Below are 25,170 nucleotides of genomic sequence, written 5' to 3' on the forward strand. Positions count from 1 at the left end.
TATGTTCAATTGATTTTTGACAAAGGCAATTCAATCTAGGAAGGATAGTCTTTTCAATATATAGTGTTTGAACAACTAGACTTCCATATGCAGAAAAATGAACCTCAACCTAAACCTCACACCTTTTATAAAAATAAACTCAAAATGGATCATAGATCGAAATGTAAAACCTAAAACTTAAACATAAAACTATTAAAACTAGAAAACATGGGAGAAAATCTTTGTGATCATGGATTAGGTAAAGTACTTGGATATAACACCAAAAGCATAAGCTGTAAAAGAAAATACTGATACATTGGACTTTGTCAAAATTTAAAACTTTTGCCCTTCAAAAAAACTAGTTAAGATAATGAAAAGGCAGTCACAGACTGGGAGAAAATACTTGGAAATCACATATCTAACAAAGGACTTGAATCCAGAGTATTTATATCTAAATACTTAAAACTCAACAGTAAGCAAACAAACAAGTAATAACGGGGCAAAGACAATATACAAATGGCAAATAAATAAGCACATGAAGAGAGAAGCTCAGTACCATGAGCCATTAGGGAAGTGCAGATTAAAACCACAATGACATACCACTGCATACCTGTTAGAATTACTAAAAAAATTATTTTTAAAAAATGATAATTCAAGCACTGGAAGAGAGGGAGCAACTGTAACGCTCATACATTGCTGGATGGAAAACAAAATGATAGAGCTACTCTGGAAAAAAGTCTAGCAGTTTCTTACCAAGTTAAACATGCATGTATTTATAACCCAGCAGTCCCATTCCTAAGTATTTCCCCAAGAGAAATAAAGGCTTATGTTTACACAAAAACCTACATGTGAATGCTTATAGTGGCTCTACTCATTGGTGTGTGACTAGTGTTCTCCAGAAGCGAGATTAGGACTGAGTCAGCCAGCATTGTAGGAAACGGAGCCCCTGCCTCGATCTGCCAAGACCACCTCCCCCGGCCCTGACTGTTTTATACTAATTGATTTATTTGAAGGTGAGCCACTAAAGCTCAAGGAAGCTCCACCCATGGCACATGAATAGTTTATGGAAGCCTGCTGTGAGCTAATTCAGCTCCCTAAATGTTCCTTCCAGGCTGAAGAGCATCAGTTATATTGGGGGTGAACAAAGCGTAAGGATTAGGGTGAGCGTTAAACTTTCTGCTTAGTGATGTCTGGACGTTTGTACTAGAAGAAAACGAGGATATGATCCTTGCTACCGGCCAGGTCTTTGGGAATTTGTAGCCAATCTGGCAACTTCTGTCTCCTTACATAATTCATAATTATGGGAAGATACTAATTGCAAAACATAAATTGAGAAAATGTGGTGTTCGTTTACCCATCTTATCAATGTTTACATAAACAAAACTTTGGCTGGTTTGTGTTTCAGATCACAAAAATGGACAGCACTTTATAATACCTCAAATGGCGGACAGGTAAGGCCACTGAAATACAATTAATTTTATCTGTCACTAACATTTCCTTGGATGTATTTAAGTATATTATATTTTGTGTTTAACAAAGCCCATACATTTTTCTCTTTTATGGCTATACAATTCGGAAATAAGACGGCTGTAAGTAAACCACCATATAAAACTTAAGTTTGAAAGAGCATAAGTTTACTCATAAGAAAATGGGAGTCAGTGATATTGTCACAGTTTTAGCCAGTTGTGACAGTATATTGTGTCTGTAGATTACAGAATATTTCTGTGCTATAAGAGAGTATATTATTTGTCTGTAACATGGAGCGGCAACTTTTGTTGTTGTTAAAGGCTAGACAGTAAATATTTTAGCCTTTGTGGGCCATACAGCCTCTGTCACAACTACTGAACTCGACTGTTGTAGATGAAAGCATCCGTGGACACTATATAAATGAAGGGAATACCAATTCCAATAAAATTTTATTTCTGGATACTGAAATTTCAATTTAATATAATTTTCACAAGTTATGAAATATTCTTCTTCTTTTGTTTTTTTCCCCAGCCAGTGAAAAATGTAAATACTATTCTTAGCTCATGGGCTGAACAAAAAGTGGGCTGTAATCTGCCGATCCCTAGTCATAAGGTCAGATGAGTTCATGGCTGCAGGAATGAACCGTTAATTTAGCCAATTACCTTTGCACAAATACTGTCAAGAGTTTATGAAATTATTAGTTGCTGTTCCAGATATAATCTTGCCATTCTAGTTTTTCATGTTCTTTCTGTATTCTATCATGCTTTTTTTAATACTTCAAAAATTGACTTTTCACACAAAGAACCTGGAGACTAACCTGGCAATAATAGTAATAGTTTTTGTCTTTTAGTTAGTAGGTGACGATTTTTCATTTTACCATGTTACATGATTATGGTATTTCTAGGAGTTACTTTCACCAAGTTGTTCTGTTCAGAATTTCCTCACTGATTTTATTGGGCTATAGAATTGTTGGCTCTGACCATGGCCATGAGCTGTAATTAATATCTTGATCCCGGGGCTATCTTAATCTTCTGCAGAGCTCACAAAAATGATTTTATTTGCTTATTAGTTTTGTACATTTTCTTAGCAGCCTGGATTTGTCTGAATTGGCAAAAGCTGCTAAGAAGAAACTTCAATCTGTGAGTATCTTTCTTTCCTAGTGAACTCCAGTATGGGAACTGTATCCTGCTGATACTTATTCTGGGCTCATTACCTGTTGCATCAGATGAGTGTGTTTCATACTCTTAGATATTGTTAAATCAGAAGCAGACCGTTTAGTATGTAGCGATGAAGACTGGAAGTGCTATTAAGTTTAGTAGATCCCGTTTATTGGCTCTGCTTCAAATAATGCCATTTTTCTGTCATTTTAAAAGTGAAGCCCGTGCCTTTGACATTAGGAAGTTGTTTCTCCTTGTAAGAGTTCCTTGTTTCTTCCAATGTAAATGAGTAAATGGGACACACTTCTTGAGATTACTTCCTGAGACTTTATAGGATGCTAGAGAATGATAAAAGCTGATGCTGCAACGGTGAGGACCGTAGATTCACTTGCTGCCATTGGGATGCAGCCACCATTATAACTACCATGTATATCCCATGCCATTCATCAGAACTTTGTAGATGTATGCTTTTAAAAGCTGGTGGTCCTGCCCTGGGCATGTGCTCAGAGTTTGCCCAGTTCTGCAGGCAAACCTCACTTTAATCTGACTGTTTCTTTCCAGCCTGCCCATCTCAGCCTTAGTCAGGAATCCACTTCTCTGGGAATGATTTCTCTTTGTTTAGTCCCCACAAATGAAGCCTCACCAGGGCGCTCCCCCAGCCATTTTCACCACCAGATTACACTCCTCAGCTGTTCTCATTGCTCTCAGGATCAGAACCAAGATTCTTCTTTGCATAACCTTTAAGGGCATCATTCAACTTTCACCTTTCCGTTCTTGTCCTGCTTCCCATCTGGTTCCCATTGTGTGTGTGTGTGTGTGTGTACGCTTAAATATTTCGTCATGGGTTAGCACTCTGAGGCCATGAGCTGTCACCTTTAAGGCCTCTTTCAGGAATCCTCCTCTGCCTGCAGCATTCCCCTTTTCCAGCTTCCATCCCGTTCATCATTCAAGCAGCGGAAATATGAACACCTTCACATTGTAGGTAGTAGTTTCCCAAAACCCAACTGAAATTGCAACTCCCATAATTTATGATCTTCTCTTTATTCCCCTTTTCACAGAAGACCTTTTACTAGAATAACATATAATATTAAGTACTAAATATTACAGAAAATGAATTTATCACTACTAGTATTTAACTGTAATATGAAATAAATGTATTTTATGCAATTTGTTTGGTGTCTCTGTGTTCTATATCTACGGTTTTGTGTGTCTGTGTGTTTTATCGCCTTTCTTAAATTAAGGAGATCATACAGTAAGGTAATTATGATGATAAACTTTGGAGTCAGATGACACTAATATTCTGTGATTTCCTTTTAATTACTTAGAGTATGTAAGGCAATTTTTACTTTAAATAATTCCAACATTATAGATAAACCCAAGCTCCCTTTGACTATCCTATATTTGCTAGGCTGAAAAAGACATGAAAGCTGAGGTTATAGCTATACTAATCTCTAATATATGGCAGGCACCACATAAATATCTGGAACACAGTTGAGTACAGCCTTCCAGAACTTGGGCTCTGGGTCAGACTGGTCAGGTACAGAGCTCGGCTCTGACAAGCTTCTCAGCATCTCTGAGCTTTGGCGTCCTCTCCTAGGGAGGGAGATGCTAATCGGGTTACAAATCAGACATGCTCGGTGAAGGTGAGCCGCTGCTGTTATTGATCCTACCTTGTGGTCTCCTTGGCACAAGTGAGAAGGAACATATCTTACAGCTCTTACCAGTGCCAATTCAGTACTGATCCTACAATATCTCCCTCACTCCCTCCATCTCTACCACCCTCCTTCTGTTCTTTCCTTTCTTCCTCCCTCTCTCCCTCCCGCCCTCCCTCCCTGATGAAAAGCTGGGAGAAATATAATAAGACTAATGTGTTCCTTGATTTAGCAAATGTTAACTTTCTGAGAGACTTAAACTTGGATCTCAGATCCATCATTTATTGGCTTTGTGACTTTAGGTAAGCTACTAACTTCTGTGCTTCAATTTCCTTGTCTGTAAAGTGGGATAATTGTAATTCCTATCTTCACAGAGGTGTTGTATTAAATATGATATTAGCACAGTGCCTGAAATGTAAGCCCTCAATCAGTATTGCTATTGTATTTGTTGTTAGTGATAATAGCATCAGCTTATAACCCCTAAGAGGAAAGAGACTAGATATTTACAGTGCAAGTCCAAGTTTCCAGCCCTTTATTACCTTATCTAGCAATAAGACTGTCAGAGTTTATTTTCAGTTATAAGTGTAGTGTAACCACATGGGAGAAAATTTGGAATCATCCTTATTCACTATATTCTTAATGGATTCAGGCTCAATATTTTGGTATATTTCTTCTAATTCTTCTTTTAGATGCCTCTTTTTTTTTTTAAACTGAAGTGCAATCATAATTATAGAATTTTATATCCTGCTTTTTGTTGCCCAACAATATGTTGTACCCATTTTAACAAGTTCCCAATGAGGTTCATGTAGCCAGCATTTAAAATTGCTGCATAAAACACCTTGTGGTCAATGTGTGAGTGGATATGTACTGAGCTCCATCTCAGTGCTAGATACCGCGTGCACATTGTGGAACATAGTAGGGAATAGAACAAATGTAGCATCTGTCCTCACAGAATGGGGAAGCAGTCAACTACACAGTAACAGCTGCCCAGCGTCAGGGTGCGTTTTCTGAGGAAAATGGAGAGAGAGCCGGAACCACCCGACAGGGGCTTAGCCTCGTCTGGGTTGAGGAAGACGTGAACTATCCTACCGATCCCGGTTGCTGCCAGGCGAGAACCCAGTCTGTGAGGGGATTGTTTTCTTGGCTGTCCCTGCACAGCATACTGAATAGACAGGCTGTCCATTGTTGAGGACACTCCGTTCCTCTGGGGATTGGACGGCTGCTACTGAGGAGGATAGCAAACAGGCTTCCGTCTGGGTGATGGATGCTGTTTTTGTGCAGTGGCATGTTCAGTCTTCTCAAAATAGCCTGCTTTGGTGTCTTTATCCTGCCAAGGATTTCAGATCCCTTATACCTGGGGGAACTGGCAAACATTCCCAAGAGCAGGAGACTGAAAGGGTGATAGCACACGAAGAGTGGAGACCTGGCACCTGTGTGTGAGATAGGCACTTTCAGTGCCTCTTACCTGCGTCACATAGAGCAGTGAGGCTGCCGTGGGAGGCAGGTCCTCCTAGAGGATCTGTACTATATGCATAGCAGTGGGTATTTACTAAGCACTGGCTTGGGATCAGACACTGGAAATAAAAGGGTGAATAAGTCACAGTCCCCACTCATTCTGCTAGTGTTAATCCTTGTCCCTTGTGTTCCTGATATTTTCTTTACTTTCAGCTAAGTAATCATTTGTTTGAAGAACTTGCCATGGATGTGTACGATGAAGTTGACAGGCGAGAGACTGATGCAGGTGACTTGACATGTGGCTTTATCTAATAAGCTTCTGTTATCAGTGGGCAGTGACAAGCTGCCAGCCTCCGTGTTTTACTTGCCCAATTTCTACTGTCCTGGTAACACGTGTGTGGACATTTACTTTTGTATATGTTGGCTTCGAAGTGTGCTTTCCCGAGTCTCCCTAGTAAGGCGGGGGCCGCGGCTCTCAGAGGAGCAGTAGCACACCCGTGGTGATGAGATTCTATCTCTGGCTCTTTCCTCTGGCTAGTCTGGCTCGCCACGCAAAACCACAGCGCCCTGGTGACTGAAACAACTGTCGTCCCCTTCCTTCCGGTCAATCCCGAGTACTCATCGACACGGAACCAGGCAAGTGGCTGAGTTTGCAAAGTAACCAGTAGTGATCTTTTGAGAATGGCTGATATCTTGGTATTTTCTTTTCCCAGGACAGGCATTTTAAATTTTTTGATTGATTCAAATGTTAATATTCTTTATACACACACACACACACACACACACACACACACAACTCACAAATTGATAACAAAAGTGATAGATGTTAATCGATGACTGGGTGAGAACATAAAACATTTCACAGAGGAAATATAACTGGCTTTCAAATGTGAAGAAATGTTTAACTTCATTAGTAATCAAAGAAAGCAGCCTAAAGACATTAATGAAAATTTCATCAATCAAATTAATAAAGTATATATTATAATACGGGAAACTCTTTAAGCTGTTAAGGATGTGGCAAGATGGGCCTTTTCATGCTGCAGATAAGAGTTGAAGTTGCTGCAAACTTCAGAAAAGTAATTTTGTTAACTGGTTTCAGAAACCTTAAAATTAAGTACAGCTTTCACATGAGAATTCCTTATTTTTCATTACGAGGTCTACTTCAAAACTGAATTGATGTTAGAAAAAAAGCATTAAATAGAACCATTTTCTTTTTGTTCCCAGAATAAATATGCATTGTAAGAACTTACATGTTACATAGTTCTCTTAAGAAAATGGTTTTAAACTGTTTGCAAGGAAAGTATTAATGTATTAATGTTTGGTTTAATTATGGCTGTGATTAGTGATCCCTTAATCATGCTGAAAGGTCTTTGCTGAAGTCTAACAATAGTCCAACTAGTTTTATGTGAATATTTATGTGTGTTTTTACACTTGGGAGTATTTCCAATTATTTTTTCACCTTCAGGGCAGACAGAAATTAGCTCGGTTTAACGCCCATGAGTTTGCCACACTGGTTATCGACATTCTCAGCGATGCCAAGAGGAGACAGCAAGGCAGTCCTCTCTCTAGTTCGAAAGGTAACTGTTTCCCGCCTCTAAATGTTCGCTTCTTTGGCCTTGTAAAAGTCACGCAAGCGTTAGATTCAAAGTTATAAAATAATTAAGGCAGTCATCAACGCACAGCTTAGTCGAAGCCCTATAAGTTTTATTGGTAATATGTTGTGACGAAAAGTTTACCTCTTTGAGCCCTGGTGAATTATAAATATTTCAGTGTTATTAACTGCTATTCACATTTATCGTATGTATGATTTTTGCCTCTTGGGTCACCTGTCTTCCCTATAAAATTACATCGTGCAATTAACCCAAAAGTCTGCCTTAGATCTTGTTAAATTACCTAAGAAAATAAACCCTCTTGATTGAAAGTACAGCTCACCTGCTGTTGCTCACCTACAAAACTAGTTCTAAATATTTAAAATTTATTACTATAAACCTTAGATGTCTAGTGAGAGTTATTGTAGTTTAAAATAAGGAGAGCGTTGAGTACCTATTTCTGAGGTGCCCTGTTGAGTCTAGTTCAGTAGCTCGGGGTCCTGTCTCCATGCTCAGGAATACACTTCCTCCTCAGCCCCAATACTGTATCCTCATTGGTGATTTTCTAATTACAGAAATCAGACATTTTTAAATTGTAACACATTTAAACAGTATCATAAAATTAAGTTTTCAGTCAGCATCACATTTCCCAAAGACAGTAAATAATCATTAACTGACAACAATTTGTGGATTTTATTGGTTCAACCAGGAATAAATAAGTTCTAAAAAACTTTATTAAATTTTGTTGAAGGTGCAGTGATAAGGGTTCTTTCATAAATTTGGAGTTTCAAAATGTACATGTATGGTAGTTCCATTTCTAGATGTTAATTGAGGGGAAATAATCAGAGATGATTTTATATATTTTATATATAGAACACTGAAAACATTGGAAGCAAATAATAATAGAGCAACGATTAGTCACAAATTTTAATAGTGCACAGACTTATTTTTCAGGAATATGTAGTGACATAGTATAAAGTAATATATTAGTTTTTTAGAAGGTTTAGCCTAGTCCCAGTTTTGTAAGAAAAACTTTTATATACATATGTACAAGTGAATATGCCACATGTAAGTATAAGTATACAATCTTCATTATTCACCCATTCCATATTTGCAAAGTCACCTGTTTGCTAAAATGTATTTGTAACCCCAAAATCAGTCCTCACAGCTCTTTCATGGTAATTTCTGGACATGTGCAGAGTGGTAGAAAATTTGAGTCACCCAAAATACACATTCCCAGCTGAAATTGAAAGAGGCAAAGCTCTGCCTTATGTTTCAACTCTTAAATTGTAAACAAGTGTCTTTCCATGTTTAGTTAGTGCCATGTTGCTCACATTTGTGTGCTTTTTGTTAGTGATTTCACTGTTTACAATGGCCCCCGCGTGTAATGCTGAAGTGCTGTCTAGGGTTACTAACCAGGAAGGCCGTGATGTGCCCTGAGTTCACTGCTAGTGAATCAACAATACATATCAAAGCGTCTTTAAACAGAAGCACACGTATGCGTAAAACAAGATTATACATTGATCAATTGACAAAAATGTTGGGACCAGAGGCTCACAGGAACCTAAACCTGTGTTTCCACTTAGCACAGTGGTTCAATATTCGCTAATTCAGTCTTCACAGCAACTTTACAAACCACTCCTACTGCAAATAATGAGTGTATGTGCATGCTGAAGAGAAAGACTGGAAGGAGATAGAACATGTGTCAATGGCGATGAGTGATCCAAATTAAAATTCCCGAAAGAAATTGGGGAAACCTGGCTAATTTGTGAAATCTTTTATTCAAAATATGTTAGAGCCTGTAGAGTCTTTCCTGCTCCCTTATAGACCATACCTTTCTCTTAGGCACGTGTACATGTCCACTGGGTCACTCTTACGTTTCCCTGTCTCTCTCACTGGCATTCGGCTGACTAAATAGCAGTGTACCTGTTCTTTGAACATCTAATTTCTAGGCTAAACTTTAATGATTTCCTTTCTATTTAATGTGACATCACCTTGTAAACAAGTTCCAGTTATAATAGAACGGTAGTTAATCTTGCATTAGCACAGCGTTATCTTCAGGATTTGGAACTATGCGCTATCTCATGGAATGATTAGAAACATGAGAACCTGCCTCCTTAACCGGAGCAGCTCTTTCCTAAACCATTTAATTAATTTGCCCACGTTTGGCGAGTCGCTCAGAGGGATGCTTAAAATTCTCTGTGCAGTTTATAGTAGGCTGTCTGTCTGACTGATAACGTCTCTGTTATCCCCACATTGGTGTGACCATAGCACTGCTATTTCTGTCATTCTCTTTCAGTCTTTTGAATGACTAAACTCAAAAATCCTCCCAATAGTTTTTTGGAGGGAGGGTGGGGGTAGGTTGTTTTTTTTAAGCCCGAAGTCAAGTTCTTTGCTTCTGTTGATAGACAATGTGGAGCTCATACTGAAAGCGATCAGTAACCAGCACAGTATCGAGAGTGAAGACAATGACCAGCCGGACTATGACAGCGTGGCATCGGACGAAGACGCAGATCTGGAGGCCGCTGCCAGCAAGGCACACAGGGAGAAGGTGAGGGGACACACCGCAAGGGAGACTGGGCTTCTTTTTAGAGTCTCTTTTCCTGCACTGTTGCCTTATTTGTAAGTCCCTTGCGGGCTAGGCCTGTGAAAACTGCTATGGAGGTAACGTTGGGTTTCCCAGGAGCTTGGGCCAAGCAAAGGTCTAACAAGGTAGATAATTTTAAAAGAGGAGGTCCTTTGTCCCCTAGTCAGTTACTGAATCACAGCCCAGCTGCAATTGCGACTTTATAAAACTTGTGAGAAGAGACTGGTGTGTTTTATGTTCTTTCAACAAATACTTACTGAGTGACTTCGCTGGATAGTACTCTCCTGAGTGAGGTCTAGTCCCATTCCTGTGAGGCGGTCACTGCCTAATAAGAGAGAGAACGGCAATGAAAGGTACATAGTGCTATGTGCTATAAGAAGCACAGACAGCGGTTTGGGGGTGAGAGGAGACAATTGGTTGGTGAGGAGGAGTATCGCGAAGTTTTATAAATAGGATGGTTCTTAATGGGTGTCTTGAAGGATGCCTGGGTTTAGGCATGTCGAGAGGCTGGGAAGGGTGGTCTAGGCAGAGAGAAAGTGAAAAAGGGGGCCCTGTGTAGAGACAGCCTAAAAAGAGTGGAACTCAAAGCTGCAGAAAAAGGCACAGAAAAGGGCACTGTGGAGGAACATGATGCCAGACTGAAGAGTGTGGACCTCAGCGGGCCGTGCAGAGCCCAGGGCAGGAGGCGATGGTCGGCCATTTGGGGTCCTCTGTTTTGGGAGGAGTGTTCTAGAGGGTCAGAGAGTAGGGGAAGGAAACCCAGTTAGGGTAGAGCTGGCCCAGGCCACGTCAGGACTTGGGCTGGGAGGGTCCCGATGGGAGAGAGGTCATTGCAGCAGAGTGTGAGCCCGAGGAAAGGGCAGCGGAGGTCTGGCTGGTCGGCCCACTGCTCCCCTATAGACCTGGTACCTTTCATACCATCCCCAGGACCTTGGCCCCAACCTGGCCCACAGAAAGGCTCAGCTAATGTTTGAGAATGGATGAGCAGGAAGATAGAATAGACAGGCCCTGGCAATAAGTTGAATGTTTGAAGTGGGGAGATAGACTTATAGAAGCTGTGTCTGGAGATTTCCAGCTCACGTGACTGTGAGAATGGTGGTGCCATTGGCAGAGGCAGGGAGTGTGGAGGGGACTGCAAGAGCCGCTTGTCTGAAACGCCCCTGCCCAGTCTCCCCAGAAGCTCTGGGTTCACTAGGTGAAAGGGACAGTCCTGACCGGACCCTACTAGGCAGGGTCCTCTATGGGCTGACGGGCCTCCTACTCCCCTCCGCCCTGCACACGCGCTCCCTCTAGCTGAGCTCTGCTGTTGGCTGGAACATTCTCCCTCCAGACAGCCGTTTGACTAATGTCCTCACCTCCTAGGCTACTGCTTACGTTTCACCTATCCAAAGGCTTATCCCCTCTGTCTGATTAAACTGCATCCACCTTCAGCCTTTCTTCAGCTCCCCAACTCCTTACTCTGCTCCATTTGGTCTATTTTCCACAGTACTTACCACCTTCTATCATACTATGGAGTTATATAGTTACTTATTATTATTTACACCCAGAATCTCTGTTGGGTGTAAATGCCATAGAACAGGAATATTTATCTATTTTCTTATATATCTCAAGCCCCTAGAACACTGCCTGATGCTCAATAAAAATCTCTTGGAATGAAAGAATTAATGAAAGAAGGAATAAAAAAGAAAAATGAATGAGCAAGAGATAGGCAGACAAGACAAGATAAATGCACTTAGAGAGTCATTGTCAAGAGTAGATTTGTAGCCCCGCTGCCTATTGGTTGGAAAATATTGACTTCAAACATTTTCAAATATTATAGTAACCCCACCTTTATGTTTTATTTTTGCTTTATCCTCAGAAGCCTTGATTTGCTTTGATTAACTTTGCAATCCAGCCGGCATGGTCAGAATTTGAAATTCTTTAGCTGTTAGTCTTGAATGTTATCATCGTCTCAGATTGTGAACATTTTCCCCAATTTATTTTTAGAGCCTAGATTCAGATTTATCAGATGGACCAGTCACTGTGCAGGAATTTATGGAGGTCAAAAACGCTCTAGTGGCTTCTGAGGCCAAGATACAACAGCTAATGAAGGTGAATAACAACTTGAGTGACGAGCTGAGAATTATGCAGAAAAAGGTAACATGCTCATAAATGCCAGGATGGTTGACTCTTTAACCCCATAGTATAAGGAAGAATCCCAGGCACGATGCTTGTGGTCAGAGGGAAGAAAAACAGTGATTGGAACAGACCTAAACATCTTTGGGCCAAGCTGTCTTTTTGGAAGCACTATGTATTTGGATATTTCAGACGAAGTAGCTTGGATTAGAAAAAAATCCAGAAAGCTTCCCGAGTAGAAGCAACATACAACCTAGTAAGCATTGGTATCAGTTACGGTAACACTTGCACTGTCCTGTGCTTCCTGGGGTCTTGGATGTCACTCCAGGGGTGTGATTCTTCCTACTGCTCCTAGTAATCACACCGTGAAGATGGCGAAGGTGACAGCCCTGGACAGGTGGATGCTTGTCAGCATTCCTAGCCCCACGCCACGCAAGGGGTGCTCTCCCTCTTCACTTGTACAAGTTGTTACTCACCCCTGCCCTGGCAACCCTATCCCATATCCCCGCTTTATTTACCATCAGTACTTAACCACTAATTTATGACGTCCTCAGATCCTGGAGCAGGGCCCGCCACAAAGCAGGTTCCCAATAAATATAAGAAAGCATTTTGTTTGCACTAGTGAGAATTATGTGCTAATAAGAAACAATCCCATTTGCTCAGCATTTTCTCATCCACTGCTTTTTGAGATAGCCAGGAATATGTGAATCCCTGAAAGGAGTGGGGCTAATAGTAGCACAGAATTTGCTTAAGATGAGGGTTATTCATGAGCTTGCTAAGAAAAGGAAGTAAAAAAATTCTGAGTTCTGCCCAAGACTTTGTGGGTAATGCTTTTAATATTCAGTTCTCTATAAAATGAGGTTTTGTACACTTCCCTTAAACAGAAACAGAACAAAGTATGTAGCCGTGTCTTCATACTGTCATTTGAAGAGTAATGCTTTATTATCGAGAACAGAGGACATGGTGCATTTCATTTGTAGCTGGACCCTTTTCAGTGACACCTCCTAAAGGAAGGCCATAGAGCTAAAAAGAGGTACCCCTCTACTTCTTAGGGAAGTACTCTACACCGCACCCTGGCCTGGAGCTTGGTCTTGGGTTCTTTTGGTGTTGAGTTCTACATCATTTTTTGATACCTTCTGAGATAAATGGCCCACTGCCTATAATAGAATGCCTGAGGATTAATCCAGTTTTAATCAAATACTTGTCCTGGGCTACGCTGGCCCTGTCTAGGGCTGGCGTGCACCTATGAACAAGACAGACCAAGAGCCCTTTTGCCATAACATACAGAGCTTGCACTTCCTCTGTCTTTTCTGAAATATCTTTTGTTTAATGAAGTATGGTTTGACCCATTAATGGAACTAATCGTTCTGTTGAGGTGCCTTTTTCGAAACATGCTGAGTTTGCCACTGTACATCAACCTGCTAAGCGTAACTTTTTTTTGTAACGTTCCTTTATAGTGCTTATAGAAATCACCAGAGATAACCTACTGTCTCTGAATGCGAATGTCTTGAGGTTCTTTAAGAAATGCAGAGTGAAATTATTTGCCGTTGCTAACAGATTAGCTCCTCAATTCTTAGAAATGCTTTTGATTTCTGAAATTATTGAGTTACCTTTTCATATCCTGTTATACTCCTTCCAAACAAAAGAGTGCAGTCTGATTCTTATTAAGATAAGCATCATTCATTTTTATCTGAGGACCTCTCTCTAAATACAGGATACTAAAATTTTTAAAAATTGAGACCAAGAACTTGTGCTCATCAAAACGCATGCAAGCAAAATCTAGGCTGGATGTTTCAGAGGCATGAGAAGTGTTAAGACAAAGTTTCAGATTTCAAGACCTTGTCTAAAAAGCTCTTAGAGAAGGTTTTTACGTAGACAGATAAGCACGTCAGCAGACACCCCAATCCTTCATTGACAGGCATGTGTCAGTTATGCTCCTCATTCTTTGTCCCTTGACCATTTCCCTTTAGGATATGGGTTCCCTAATACATAGTTTTGACGGGCACCTTACGCCTGTGTCCTGGAATGTAGGAATTTTCAGTGGCTGCTTGTCACTTTGCAGCTGTTCCTTCTTTGCAAAGGGAGTTGCAGATATAAGTTATACTCTGAAAGCCTTTGTGGTGTAGAAGCAATCTGTCATTCCTTGGATCACTGAGAAAACCGAGAATGAGGATATTTCTGTGGCAGGGGCAGCAAGTCAGGCTTTCACAAAAGTTTGGCACTATTAATATAAAGTATGCAGAATATGTTTATTTAGCAAAGATGTATTGATTTTATGTCAAAGTTAGGTAAAGTTTTTATATATATAGTTGACAAAGTAGCATGATTTGTATCTGATCTTTCACATTTTAACAGTTGCTTGGAAAAGATGCTAATTAATGAAGAGGAGCAGCCACTATTGGTGTATTTTTCACAGATCGGTGCTTCCTAAATAAAAATTGAAAGTAACTCCTAACACTGAATGGGTTTGCTATTGAAAAAGTAATGATCTTCTGGTGCAGATACAATTGCTTGCGGACTTAAGCCCTGACCCTGGTGGGGAATTTGGTCAGATTTTACAATCTCTGTCAAAGAGTAGACAGACAGCTGAACCACACCCAGCTTATAACATGTCATGGAAGATGAAGGAGCACCAAGGGGAAGGACACTGTGCAGACTGGACCCAGTTAATTGTGTTAAAATGCCAGACGCCAAAGAGTAACACAATGCCTTGCTGATCCTTTAACTCTAATTCATCAGACACCATCAAGCAGCCTGCATGTGAGGAATGGAAAGAGCATTCAGGTTCTCCAAGTGACAGCCTCTAACTAAAATGGGGGTGGTGCCAGGTAGATTAGAGTGTTTAAAGCTAACGCCATCATGGTCGCGATTTGGGGTGACACAGCCAAAGGAGAGAAAGGCCACATATTCCAGCCCTGGCTGAAAGCTGATCCATCACCAGAGGGAAGTGAGCGTGCTACGTGGAGCATTTCGATGAAGATGTTAACATAGTTCAATAGGTCTTCAGTTTTCTTCGTGATATGATATGTTAATATAGCAAACATACCATGATTCGGTTCCCTCTATTTTTAAAAAAGTGCTAAATTGTTTGGAACATCAAGAGTATTATGTAATAAAAACTTGTTGACCATAATTTTTCTTGTTGGCTTTTTGGGAAGCAGTCATTGGTTTGATTTTTCATAAACTGAACTTCACTGTGTTTCTTGCTTTGCAAAGCAACTCTGGTTATCGTTGTGCTGCTTCCATGGTGTCTGCTGGCATTTTTGGCATTTGCAAATTGCTCAGGGCTCATTTGAAAAGCAAGTTACCTAAGTGATGTCTTAATGATCTCAAGCTCTTGCTAGAAACAGCGTTAGAATAATCCAGAGTCCAGCTTGCCTGCAAACATTTCCCAGGATCGCCATGACCAATTTTTAAGTAGTTAAACATTTCCTTTTTTAAAAATCCAAACTGCAACGTTTCCACATTCAGAAATTAAGCTACTTAATATGCGTACGTGGTGAAGTGAGTTGATAGTGTTTCATTCATTCTAGAAGAAAGAGTTCTTGTTTATATTTGCCTTTTACTTTGAACCCATCTAGCTGTTATTTGTTCGTATTGTTTAAAGCTGGTAGTTGTATGCGTTTATTTGGTGTTTGCTTTTTTCTGCTTGCTGTAGAAAAACACAGTCCCACTGCCAAACATTTCTTTCAGCTTCAAACACTCCAGAGTGAAAATTCGAACCTCAGGAAACAGGCCACAACCAATATATATCAGGTGCAAACTGGTTCTGAGTACACAGACACTTCCAACCACTCTTCCTTAAAGCGACGTCCGTCTGCCCGAGGCAGTAGGCCCATGTCCATGTACGAGACGGGATCGGGTCAGAAACCGTATCTCCCAATGGGAGAAGTGAACCATCCCGAAGAGAGCAGGACGAGACTCCAGCCTTTCCCTGCACACGTAAGTAACACCACTGGCACCTCCGCTGTTCACACTCTCCATCCTGACTCCTTCATTTCCTCTTCTGAACCTGCAGTTCCCCATGTCTCTGCTTTGCCAAACTGGGCTACAAGAGTTGTCCTTGTGTTTGCTGCATTAACGTGTCTGCAGATGTTTGCCGTGTTTCCACAAGCACACAGGGCCATTGGCCAGAAGTTTTCCAACAAGCCTGGGGATTCTGGCTCTTACTCAGGCCCCCTCCTCTTTTTCTCCCCTGTATCCATAATATCTTTCCCAGCCTGCCAGTATTGGTACTTTTTTAATAACAAACTTCCTTCCCCACCTCCAAAAATAAAAACAAATTGTCAAGGTCACCAGCAGAAGTAAGTGCCGTCTTCCTCAAGGTAGACAGGTATGTGCCCCGTTACGAACTGGAGCCCTTAGAATTCAAGGTGCCTTCTCCGCTCCTCTCAGTTGATCAGATGGCATCTGTGGCCTGGGCATGCAGGATAGGTCTAGAAACCTCCGGGCTTCCACAGCCTCTGCACGTGTGCTCAACGTGCCTGCTTAGCTTCTGCATCCCACCCCACCACCTTTCGTGCAGAAAGAGTTGCTGTGTCGTGTCCTAGAAATGAGGTATAACTACATTGATTTTACAAGTGTTGTATTCCAAAGATTGTGTTCTGTAACAGGCTGCTAACAATATTATTTTATGGTGGAAGAAGTATTATGTTGTGAGGTTTTCAAATATCATGTTTCTCTTGGATTAATTTATTTCTCAAACCTGTTTTGACAAGATGTTACAGACATTTTGAACTTATGTGATGTTTTTTCAGAGAGTAATATTTATCTTTTTGAATGTTGAAGTTGTTATTTCTTTCAGTCAAATTTTAGAGGATTTCCAAAAAATTCTCAGAGTAAATGCAAAGTAAAGGATATGGTCTAGTAAATTAAACCCTAGTTTAATTTTCTCAAGCTTTAGTGTGGTAAAATTACAGTGTTATATTGTAAGTGGGAGTACATTACTTCAACTTTTTAAGTTGTTTGGGCTAAACATTCAAGCAATTGATTTGAGACATTTGGTGTAATGGGAATGTCATTGAACTAAATTAAGCATTTTATTTTTGTATAACTGAAAACAAAATGTAGGAAAAGCAACTTTTGTTAGTTTTCACAGTGTACATTTTTATTTTAGAAACATTTACAATGTAAGAGTGTCATATTATTGCAGATGTTCTATATCTATACTAAAAAGTAGAACGATAACCTAGACCAACTTTTAATCATTCATATAGTTTCTCCTTTCATATTATCTGTCCTGATTAAAAACCAAATATTTGTCTAAGTCTGTTTATTAAAAAATGTCTACTGGTAAATTTGACAAATTATGCTAGGTATTTATTATCTTCTCCCTTAGAGAAAAATAGCCTTATAAATTCGGAGTAATTTATGGAAGGCATTTCTCTAAGGGATTAGACATCTCTGGGCATCTGTCATCGGCTAGCGTGGCAGTGAGCCCACCTGTCACAGAAATATCAGCACTAATCTCGCAGAGTGAGTAGCTTTTCAGGATCCTTCGCTGGGAAATATGGGCGGAAGTCGGGGTAGGGATTTTGTTTGTTTGTATTTTCCCGAGTGTGTTTCTTTTTCCCCTTCCAGATCGGGAGGAGTGCGCTTGTGACCTCCTCTTCGTCCCTGCCTTCCTTCCCCTCCACACTTTCCTGGTCGAGGGATGAAAGCACCCGAAGGGTTAAGTACATTCTGGACGGTCTGCTCTCTGCAGGAGGCACGGTGCCCCTGAGCGCTTTGTGCTTCTGGCCCTCCTGTCCCTGCCTAACTGCCCTCTGTCCCTGTCCTGCATGAGGCAGTGCTTCCCTCCTGGTGTCTCACAGAACAGCAGCGTGCACGGAACACACACACACACCCACACCCACGCGCGTGCATGCATGCACTCACCACACGCACGCACGCATGTCTATAGGAGGCGGCCTTCCTTTTGTCTAACTCCACATTACTCATTTTCATGTACTATTTAACCAAGTTTGCAATTCATCCTGTAACATTTATTCTGAGCATACACTGTCTGTTTAAACAATCAGAAAATTAGCTGGCTGCTGGTTAGATATTCTAATGGGAAATCTGTCAAATTTGTTCAGCGCGTCAGTTATCAGATTAAAACTAGCATATTTGGATGCACTGAACCACTAAGTAAGACATCATATTTTTCAATTTTTTCTTTTTACCCCCCCATACTTGACAAACCAAGGTTTTGCAGTTTTGCATCTCACAGCAGCATGGCAGCGCATAGCAGTACTGGCGGTGCAGGCGGCTGTTATATGAAGCGGTTCACTTTATTAGCTGATCAAGTCCAACCTTCTGATATATAACTTACATTCCTAGTAACAGTATGTGATTCAGGTAAGCTCCTTTTAGAGTGGCCAGGTAACAAGTATTTATTAAGCACATCCTCTATACCCAGCCTTTTGGTAAGTCAGGGAAAGGGCCCTAGGGATGTAGGTGACGTCCCTGCTCCCAGAACCACTGTCAATTTAAAACACACTTTCATGCATGAAGAGTGTATGACGGCAAGCTGGGAAAGTCACAGCAAGTTTGAAGACCTGCAACTCAGGTCCCAGCTCATTCCTTTTTTTTTTTTTTTTCTTTTTAACAGAATGAGAGCGCAACTAAGGTGAGAGGAGGTAACATGGCTGTGGTTGAGGGACCACCTTTGCAGACGTGGGGTTCACATTGGGCCTTTGTCCATTCCCTCTATGTCAGTAGGAATGATGGAGAATCATTCTCTCCCACTGCCACTGCCATGTGGCTCATCGAGGTCCTCTGGGGGTTCTTTTCTACACTTTCGAAGTCTATTAAAAAGAATTCTCGATTTATGATACTTAGTTTTTTGAGCAATTCTGATATGGAACTGCAATGTTTTTATTGAAATATTTTAGTTAAAATAAGGGACAGTTAACAGAAATGAAATACCTCATTTGAAATTTTGTTAATAAGAGTGAAGTAAACTTCTTTTGTCTACTGTGAAATTTGTTTAAAAAAATTTGGGGCGAGATACTTTTGAGAATCATTGCAAGGACTGCTTGCTGAAACAGTTTTATACAGGATTAGCAATTAAGTCATTTAAGTTGATAATCCTGATTGTCCCTGACAACTTCATTTCTGAGTTTAGGTTTGTATAGCATCTATTCAGAAAAAAACTGCAAATCTATTAAACTGAACCAGCACCAGCTATAAGGTGATTTTTCTATTAACAGCTTTGAGAGAGCAGCACTTTTAACTAATAGATCTTAGCTCTGCATGTTTACAGTAATTGTCACAAAATTAAGCTGGCTAATTTGAAATCCTGTACATGTTTTCGTTTGACAACAATGAAAATTGGATTTAATGCGTAAGTAACTGATTTCCGGGGTGGTTACTGCTATCCATTGTTTTCAGCACTTTGGAAACATCTCCTGAGTACTTCTATTAGATGTATGAGTTACTCTTCTAAAATGTTTGAATGAAACTTGGTACTTTTGATCATTGTGGGGGTGATGCATTTGATTTGTAATTATCAAATTTACATGAAGGCAAAAAGATCCATTATAAAAATGTGGGATTTTTCTGGGCTTAATTCTATATTCTATATTTTTCCCTGGAGCAACTCTGGATGAATTTTCCAGAATAATTGCTTAAATGGAAGTTTTTTTCTACATTTATGTATATAAGTGTGTGTGCATGCACACGCAAACACACACTCATCCCTGTGTGTGAATGTGTATATAAAGATTAAAGGAAAAGAAATTTAAAGATCAGTCAAACTTTCCCTGTGAAAGGTGAGATAGGTTTTTGTTTTGAGATCGCTTCCGGAAGAGCCTGTGTGCACTGGATATAGTGCCTGCCTTTGGTCTTCTATCTAGACTTCCAGCAGCCAATAACTGATTGATTTCATACGGCCAGATCAAAATAAGGCAGCAAGTGAAGTAGAACTGCTTGCTGGTAGGAGATATAAACAAAGGGATCTTAAAAGTTGTAGCAGGTTTTACGGAACTTAGCTTTACAGACTTTTCATATGGCTCCAAGCTAACACTTTTAATCGTTTGCCAGATGAATTTGAATGAGTAAACTTCATAGTGAATTTTAGGAGCCCAGTGTAAATGTTTTGTGTTAGAGTGGCTAGGAGCAAATAGAGCACTTGGGGGGGAATGGGAAAGACCTCAGCAGACAGGGAACTAGCATTTTCCCTGAGAGGGGCCATGGAGCTAGTGAGCAAAATGTGACGTGAGCAAGGCGTCTTTCCCATTGGGGGCTAGCTGCCTTGCCTGTCCACATAGGGCCTCCAGAGGGCCAGACGGCATTATCAGTAAGGAGCAAATATTAGACTTTATGTAGACTTCCTTAAACGGACTTGCTCTGAAGTAGACACTCTTTTAAATGAGGTTATAGGGTCTCCATATGTTTAAACAAGGCTCTCCATTTACAGTTGACACTCGAACAACACAGGGTTAGGAGCACCAACCACCCCAGCATTCGAAAATCCATTTATAACTTAAGTGTGCCCTTTGCATATGAAGATGTCCAATCACCAATTAAACAACACGGGGTTGAACTGTTTGGGTCAATTGAAAAAAATTTTTGTGTAAGTGGACCTGTGCAGTTTACACCTACATTGTTCAAGGGTCAACTGTATAGCTGTATCTTTAGCTACATTTTATTGTAGCCTCAGTAAAATTCCTTAGTCACATGTTTGATTAACTTAGATTAAACTGAAGGCATAGAGCTGGAAATAGCTTATATTTGTATTTTGCAGTAGGTCAGTTTTGGTCTAAATCAGCTTCCACTAAGTGAAGAAATTCTCAGACATTATGGATAAAATAAATGCTGAAGGAATATTGTTTTAAACACTTCAGAACTAACATAACCGCCTTCAAAGGAATGTGGTCCTCTTCAAATTTTGTCATCCTGGAAGGCCCTAAACTTAGCAGTGCCACCATTTGCTCGAAACATTCTTAGAATTGCTGTGTTGAATCTGTGTCCCATTTTTGAATCTCCACAGTTGTACCAAATCTTTGTATTTTAAGCATTCGATGTTTTGGAAAACAGATAAAAGTGGCTGGAAACCAAGGGTCACACAGGGTTAATCCATTTGATTCACAAACAACGTGTGGCAATAGATGAACAATACTGGTTTTCTCGTGTGGCTCATACAAACCATCTCTGAGGGTTGTTCTTAGAGAACCATACGTGTTTTGAGCAGTGGGGATCTTTAGCCCGAGGCAAGAAATATTGAAGATAGCAGGAGACAAGGGACCTGGGTTCATGGTCCTGTTCTACTGACTCTGGCCTTGGGTAGGTCGGTTTCTCATGGGCTCTTCCTTTTCTGGTGTTAAACTAGATAATCCACAGATAGTTTCCAGTGCTGGAGGTCTATGGGTATGTAAGTGCTGGCATGTTTTCTATTTCAGTGGTTGTCATTCTAGTTCAATTCATGTTCCTTAGAGAACTAAATGTGGGTGTGTTGCCTTGTGTGTCTGTGTTAGTTTGTACCAAGGATCTGTTTATGGAGTAGCCACTGAGCTAAGAAGAAAATGGTGCAAAGAAGGAAAGAAACCATTTCTGGATCCACTGGTCATCTTTTACTAAATTTTCAATAAAGGGTTGGCTCCTGTCCCAAATAAGGTCTGGGACGTGAAGGCCATGTAGCCTAACAGGTAATGACTCCTGGGGAAGGCCCCCAAGAAGGGTCTCGTCCTCCAAACTAACAGGGGTCGCCTTTTCTCTCTTGTAGGCATCCAGGCTGGAGAAGCAGAACAGCACACCTGAAAGTGACTATGACAACACTCCTAATGACACAGACCCAGATGACATGGGGTACATCTGCAGGAAGGATGTGTCCCGGGGGTCGGGCCCCTAAATCAGAGACCTAGCAGGCCGTGGTCAGGAGATGCAGTTCATCGCCTGCAGCCCTTTTCACTACTTTCAGACCCAGAAGGTCTTAAAATATTGAGGCATAAGGTCACAGTATACAGTTCACACCCCGGTTCTCATATCACATTATTGCCACAGGGGCTTTTTTTTCTTTTTCTTTTAGCTGCATGTTATACACATGTCTGAGTCTCTGTATGTATTAAGTGTGTGTTAGGTTATAGTCTGCATTTGTACCCCAAGGACCTGATTTAATTAGGGATCCCCATTCTAGTTACTCCCTCCCTTTCCTCATCTTTCCCTTTTCTGCAAGACTCATAATTTCCAGCCCCACGGTAGAATACAACAACCTCCATATGAGCTGTGGCTACCTGTTGAAGAAACGCCCTCCCCATGAGGCCCCTGCTGACAGGATAAAGGAAACCACAAAAGCAACCTGCTCGTGCATTTAGCAGATGCACAAGCACCGGCTCCTAGGCGCAGAGAAGCAGCTGATAAGCTCCTGCTGCATTTCACCACTTCTTCACTATTCACAGGTCAAGCAGGAAGGGAAGGCAGAGGAGTGTGCTGTGGCAAGGTGACAGCGCAGCAGATGTGGCAGAACCCCACACAGCCCCAAGCCCCGTTCTCCCCAGCACCGAGGACGTCATCCGGAAAACTGAACAGATCACCAAAAACATACAGGAGCTCTTACGAGCAGCCCAAGAAAATAAACATGACAGGTAAGGGGGCTTGAACATCCTGCCTGGGAGAATGCGTGGGCATGCTCTGGAGGAGATGCTCACCCAGTTACGATCAGGGAATTGTTTTTTTTTAATGTGCTGATTTTAAAGGTTTTTGAAAAATTCAGGGTTATATAACAGGCTTCAGAACAAATTTGTAAATGTGGGATTTTTTTTCTTACATGGTATTTTTAGGTTTCATCTTGTTCTGAAGTGCTCTGAAAATCAGTGCCTTTAGGAATAAAATTGCAGCGTAGCTGGGGTGGTGATATTCCTAATTCTAGATGGAGAGGGGAAGAAGCTACCTGAGAACTTGCACTTGATGCTTCCCACCACTGCAGTTCCCTGTGGTCTCCTTAGCTAGGAATAAGGCTGCTGACATAAAAGCTATCCTGAAATGGACCTGGGTTCTTACCTGTCTCCTGCGTCTGTGTGTGTGTGTGTAAAAGTCTAAGAAACAAGGCGTTTACAAGTCAAAGTTGATCAAATCACCACCCAGAGAAGTCTGCTCGCGACAGAAGCCTCTGCTCACTCTGAGCAGAACCATATTGTCGGCAGAGTTCCTTCTCACAAACTCTTACTCTAATTCATCCTTTGGTTCTCTGAGAACTTCCGGTAAGTTGTTAACTGTTCTGGGTGACGTCCCAGCTTCATGTGGCTGGCCTGATCTAGACATACGGATAAAACACTGTGTAACATCACCCCACTGAGTTTAAGAAAACGACAGCGTTTCGTCAAAACCGAAGAACAATCTCATTCTTTTTGTCAGGTCAGCAAAGGTTAGGGTCCTCCGTGAAGAATTCTCTCTGTGCCTTACACAAACGAGTTGTTCAGGGACCACAGTGCTTCTCCTTCTTTCTCCTCTCTGTTGTCTTCTTCCACGTAAAGGTGTCTCAGTGTCTTTTGTGTTCTCTGAGTTCCTGACACCGCCGTGCTAACCTTCCCTCTTCCTGCCCTTTTCCCTTTTTTTTTTTTTCTTATCCAGCTAAGACTTCTCCCGGTGTCATTATGTCCTGCCCGGTAGGAGAGGAAGAGTCAGTGTTTAGTGAAGGATAAGAGTTAGTCTTCATGGCTGGACTGCTGGAGGATCCTCAGAGAAAAAGAGGAACCTGCATAATTTCTTGGCCTCCTTCCACGAAAATTATAAGCTGTTTATCTTCCTTCTTTCCCCGGCATCCCCTTTATCGCACGCCTTTCATGCCTCACAGGCTACAGGTTCCTTTCCTCAGCACACCACAGCCTTGGCAACAAGCAACTTCACTATCTTATTACTAAAGCAAAATGTGGCATGGCTTTCCAAGTACAGTCTTTAAAATGATCTCGATACCAGATGAACTCGTTTCCTAGTGCTGTCTTCCTCCATTGAACAATATGCTTCGCTTTTCATTTCCCCTACAAGTGCCATGCTTACATTTCAAACTAAAAAAAAAGTGCTTGTGTTGCATTGCTCTTTTTGATAGTTGTCAAAAATATAAATATCTGCCCTGAGGCCATTTCTAGCTTCAAAGATTGCAATATGGTGCTCGGTACAATAGGGGAAGTTGTGTTTTTTTTTAATGTACAAATTCAATAAGTGCTATGATCTGATTTTTTTTTAAGACCGTGAGACTGTGATGCAGCGATTTGAATCGTTAGCACATTTTTTTACTTTAAACCAGAATCGGTCTAGAGAATTTATATTTTACAAATTGTTCAATGTTTTGGTAAACTCTCCGGTTACTTACGTATCCAAGACGCTTCCATTTATGACCTTTCGTTGTACTAATTAAACCCATGTCTTTCCCTCTTGTTGATCCATCACTTAACGTTCATCCTAAGTAGCTCATGTGTGCACATTCAGGTTTGGTCGTGGTCCTCTGGGCCGAGCAAGCTCCCCCAGCCCCTGACCTTGCCTAAGCCTGGTCCCATCCCCTCGGCCTCCAGCTTTGTTCTCTCTCTCTCTCTCTCTCTCTCTCATGCATGTGTGTGCACACACGCACACAATTACCCAATTCAGGATTACTACATATTATGCACAAAAGCATTTTTGAGGAAAGATACCCGGAAGTTGTGAACATGAACTCTCTGGTAGAGGAAGAAGACTTTCTCATTAAATTACATGCTTTCTTTTGTGGCTTATTGAGGAATTCCTCAAATATCTTAATAGTGAGCTTTTGAGAGCTGTCCTTAGGAAAAATGTCTTCTCTGTGTAGCAGGGGGAGTTATATTTCTAGGTCAAAATGAAAATCCTACGCAGCAAAACATAAAACTCTTAGGTGTGGTTGTCAGTTACTGTGATATTAATGGCAGTTACTGTGATATTAATGGACATACTGTTTCAAGAAACACTTATGTCTGATACAATGGTTGCTGTGGACATTGCCTTTTTCTCTGAGCGTCTGTGTGACCACATGGGTTGTTGCCCCTTCGTGTTTGCAAGTTAAATAACTCATGTGTTGGCATTTTTGTTATTATATGGTGTATGGTTCTAATTGCTAACAAAAGTAAAAGTCAGGATTTCCTGTTTGAAGGCATTTTGAGATCATGTAAACCATTTTCTTGAAATGTAATGGTTTCATTAAAATGTAGGCAATCTTTATTAAAGTAGTTTTGATACTAGATTTC

General features: G+C 40.9%; 1 protein-coding gene across 17 annotated transcripts in view; it reads left to right on the plus strand.

The window, feature by feature from the left end:
- GIT2 (GIT ArfGAP 2) overlaps positions 1 to 25,170 on the plus strand; it is a 47,013-nt gene that overhangs the window by 16,268 nt on the left and 5,575 nt on the right. For 3 of the 17 annotated variants that reach the window (XR_013992457.1, XM_081036627.1, XM_081036637.1), the window contains exons 8-18: positions 1,385 to 1,430; positions 2,534 to 2,585; positions 5,924 to 5,996; positions 6,249 to 6,346; positions 7,176 to 7,287; positions 9,708 to 9,850; positions 11,873 to 12,022; positions 15,695 to 15,943; positions 17,582 to 17,671; positions 21,708 to 21,790; positions 22,381 to 22,566. Coding sequence is in view for 16 of the 17 variants with exons in the window: in XM_081036627.1 (XP_080892753.1) it covers positions 1,385 to 1,430; positions 2,534 to 2,585; positions 5,924 to 5,996; positions 6,249 to 6,346; positions 7,176 to 7,287; positions 9,708 to 9,850; positions 11,873 to 12,022; positions 15,695 to 15,943; positions 17,582 to 17,671; positions 21,708 to 21,790; positions 22,381 to 22,566 (1,282 nt within the window). In the remaining variant the exon portion in view is untranslated. Of the gene's footprint in view, positions 1 to 1,384; positions 1,431 to 2,533; positions 2,586 to 5,923; positions 5,997 to 6,248; positions 6,347 to 7,175; positions 7,288 to 9,707; positions 9,851 to 11,872; positions 12,023 to 14,356; positions 15,134 to 15,694; positions 15,944 to 17,581; positions 17,672 to 21,707; positions 21,791 to 22,380; positions 22,567 to 25,170 lie in introns of those variants that run through there. The other 14 variants (XM_081036638.1, XM_081036640.1, XM_081036636.1 and 11 more) reach the window with 13 other exon arrangements.

This window comes from Rhinolophus hipposideros, assembly GCF_964194185.1.
Source record: "Rhinolophus hipposideros genome assembly, chromosome: 24".
NCBI classification, from domain to species: Eukaryota; Metazoa; Chordata; class Mammalia; order Chiroptera; family Rhinolophidae; genus Rhinolophus; species Rhinolophus hipposideros.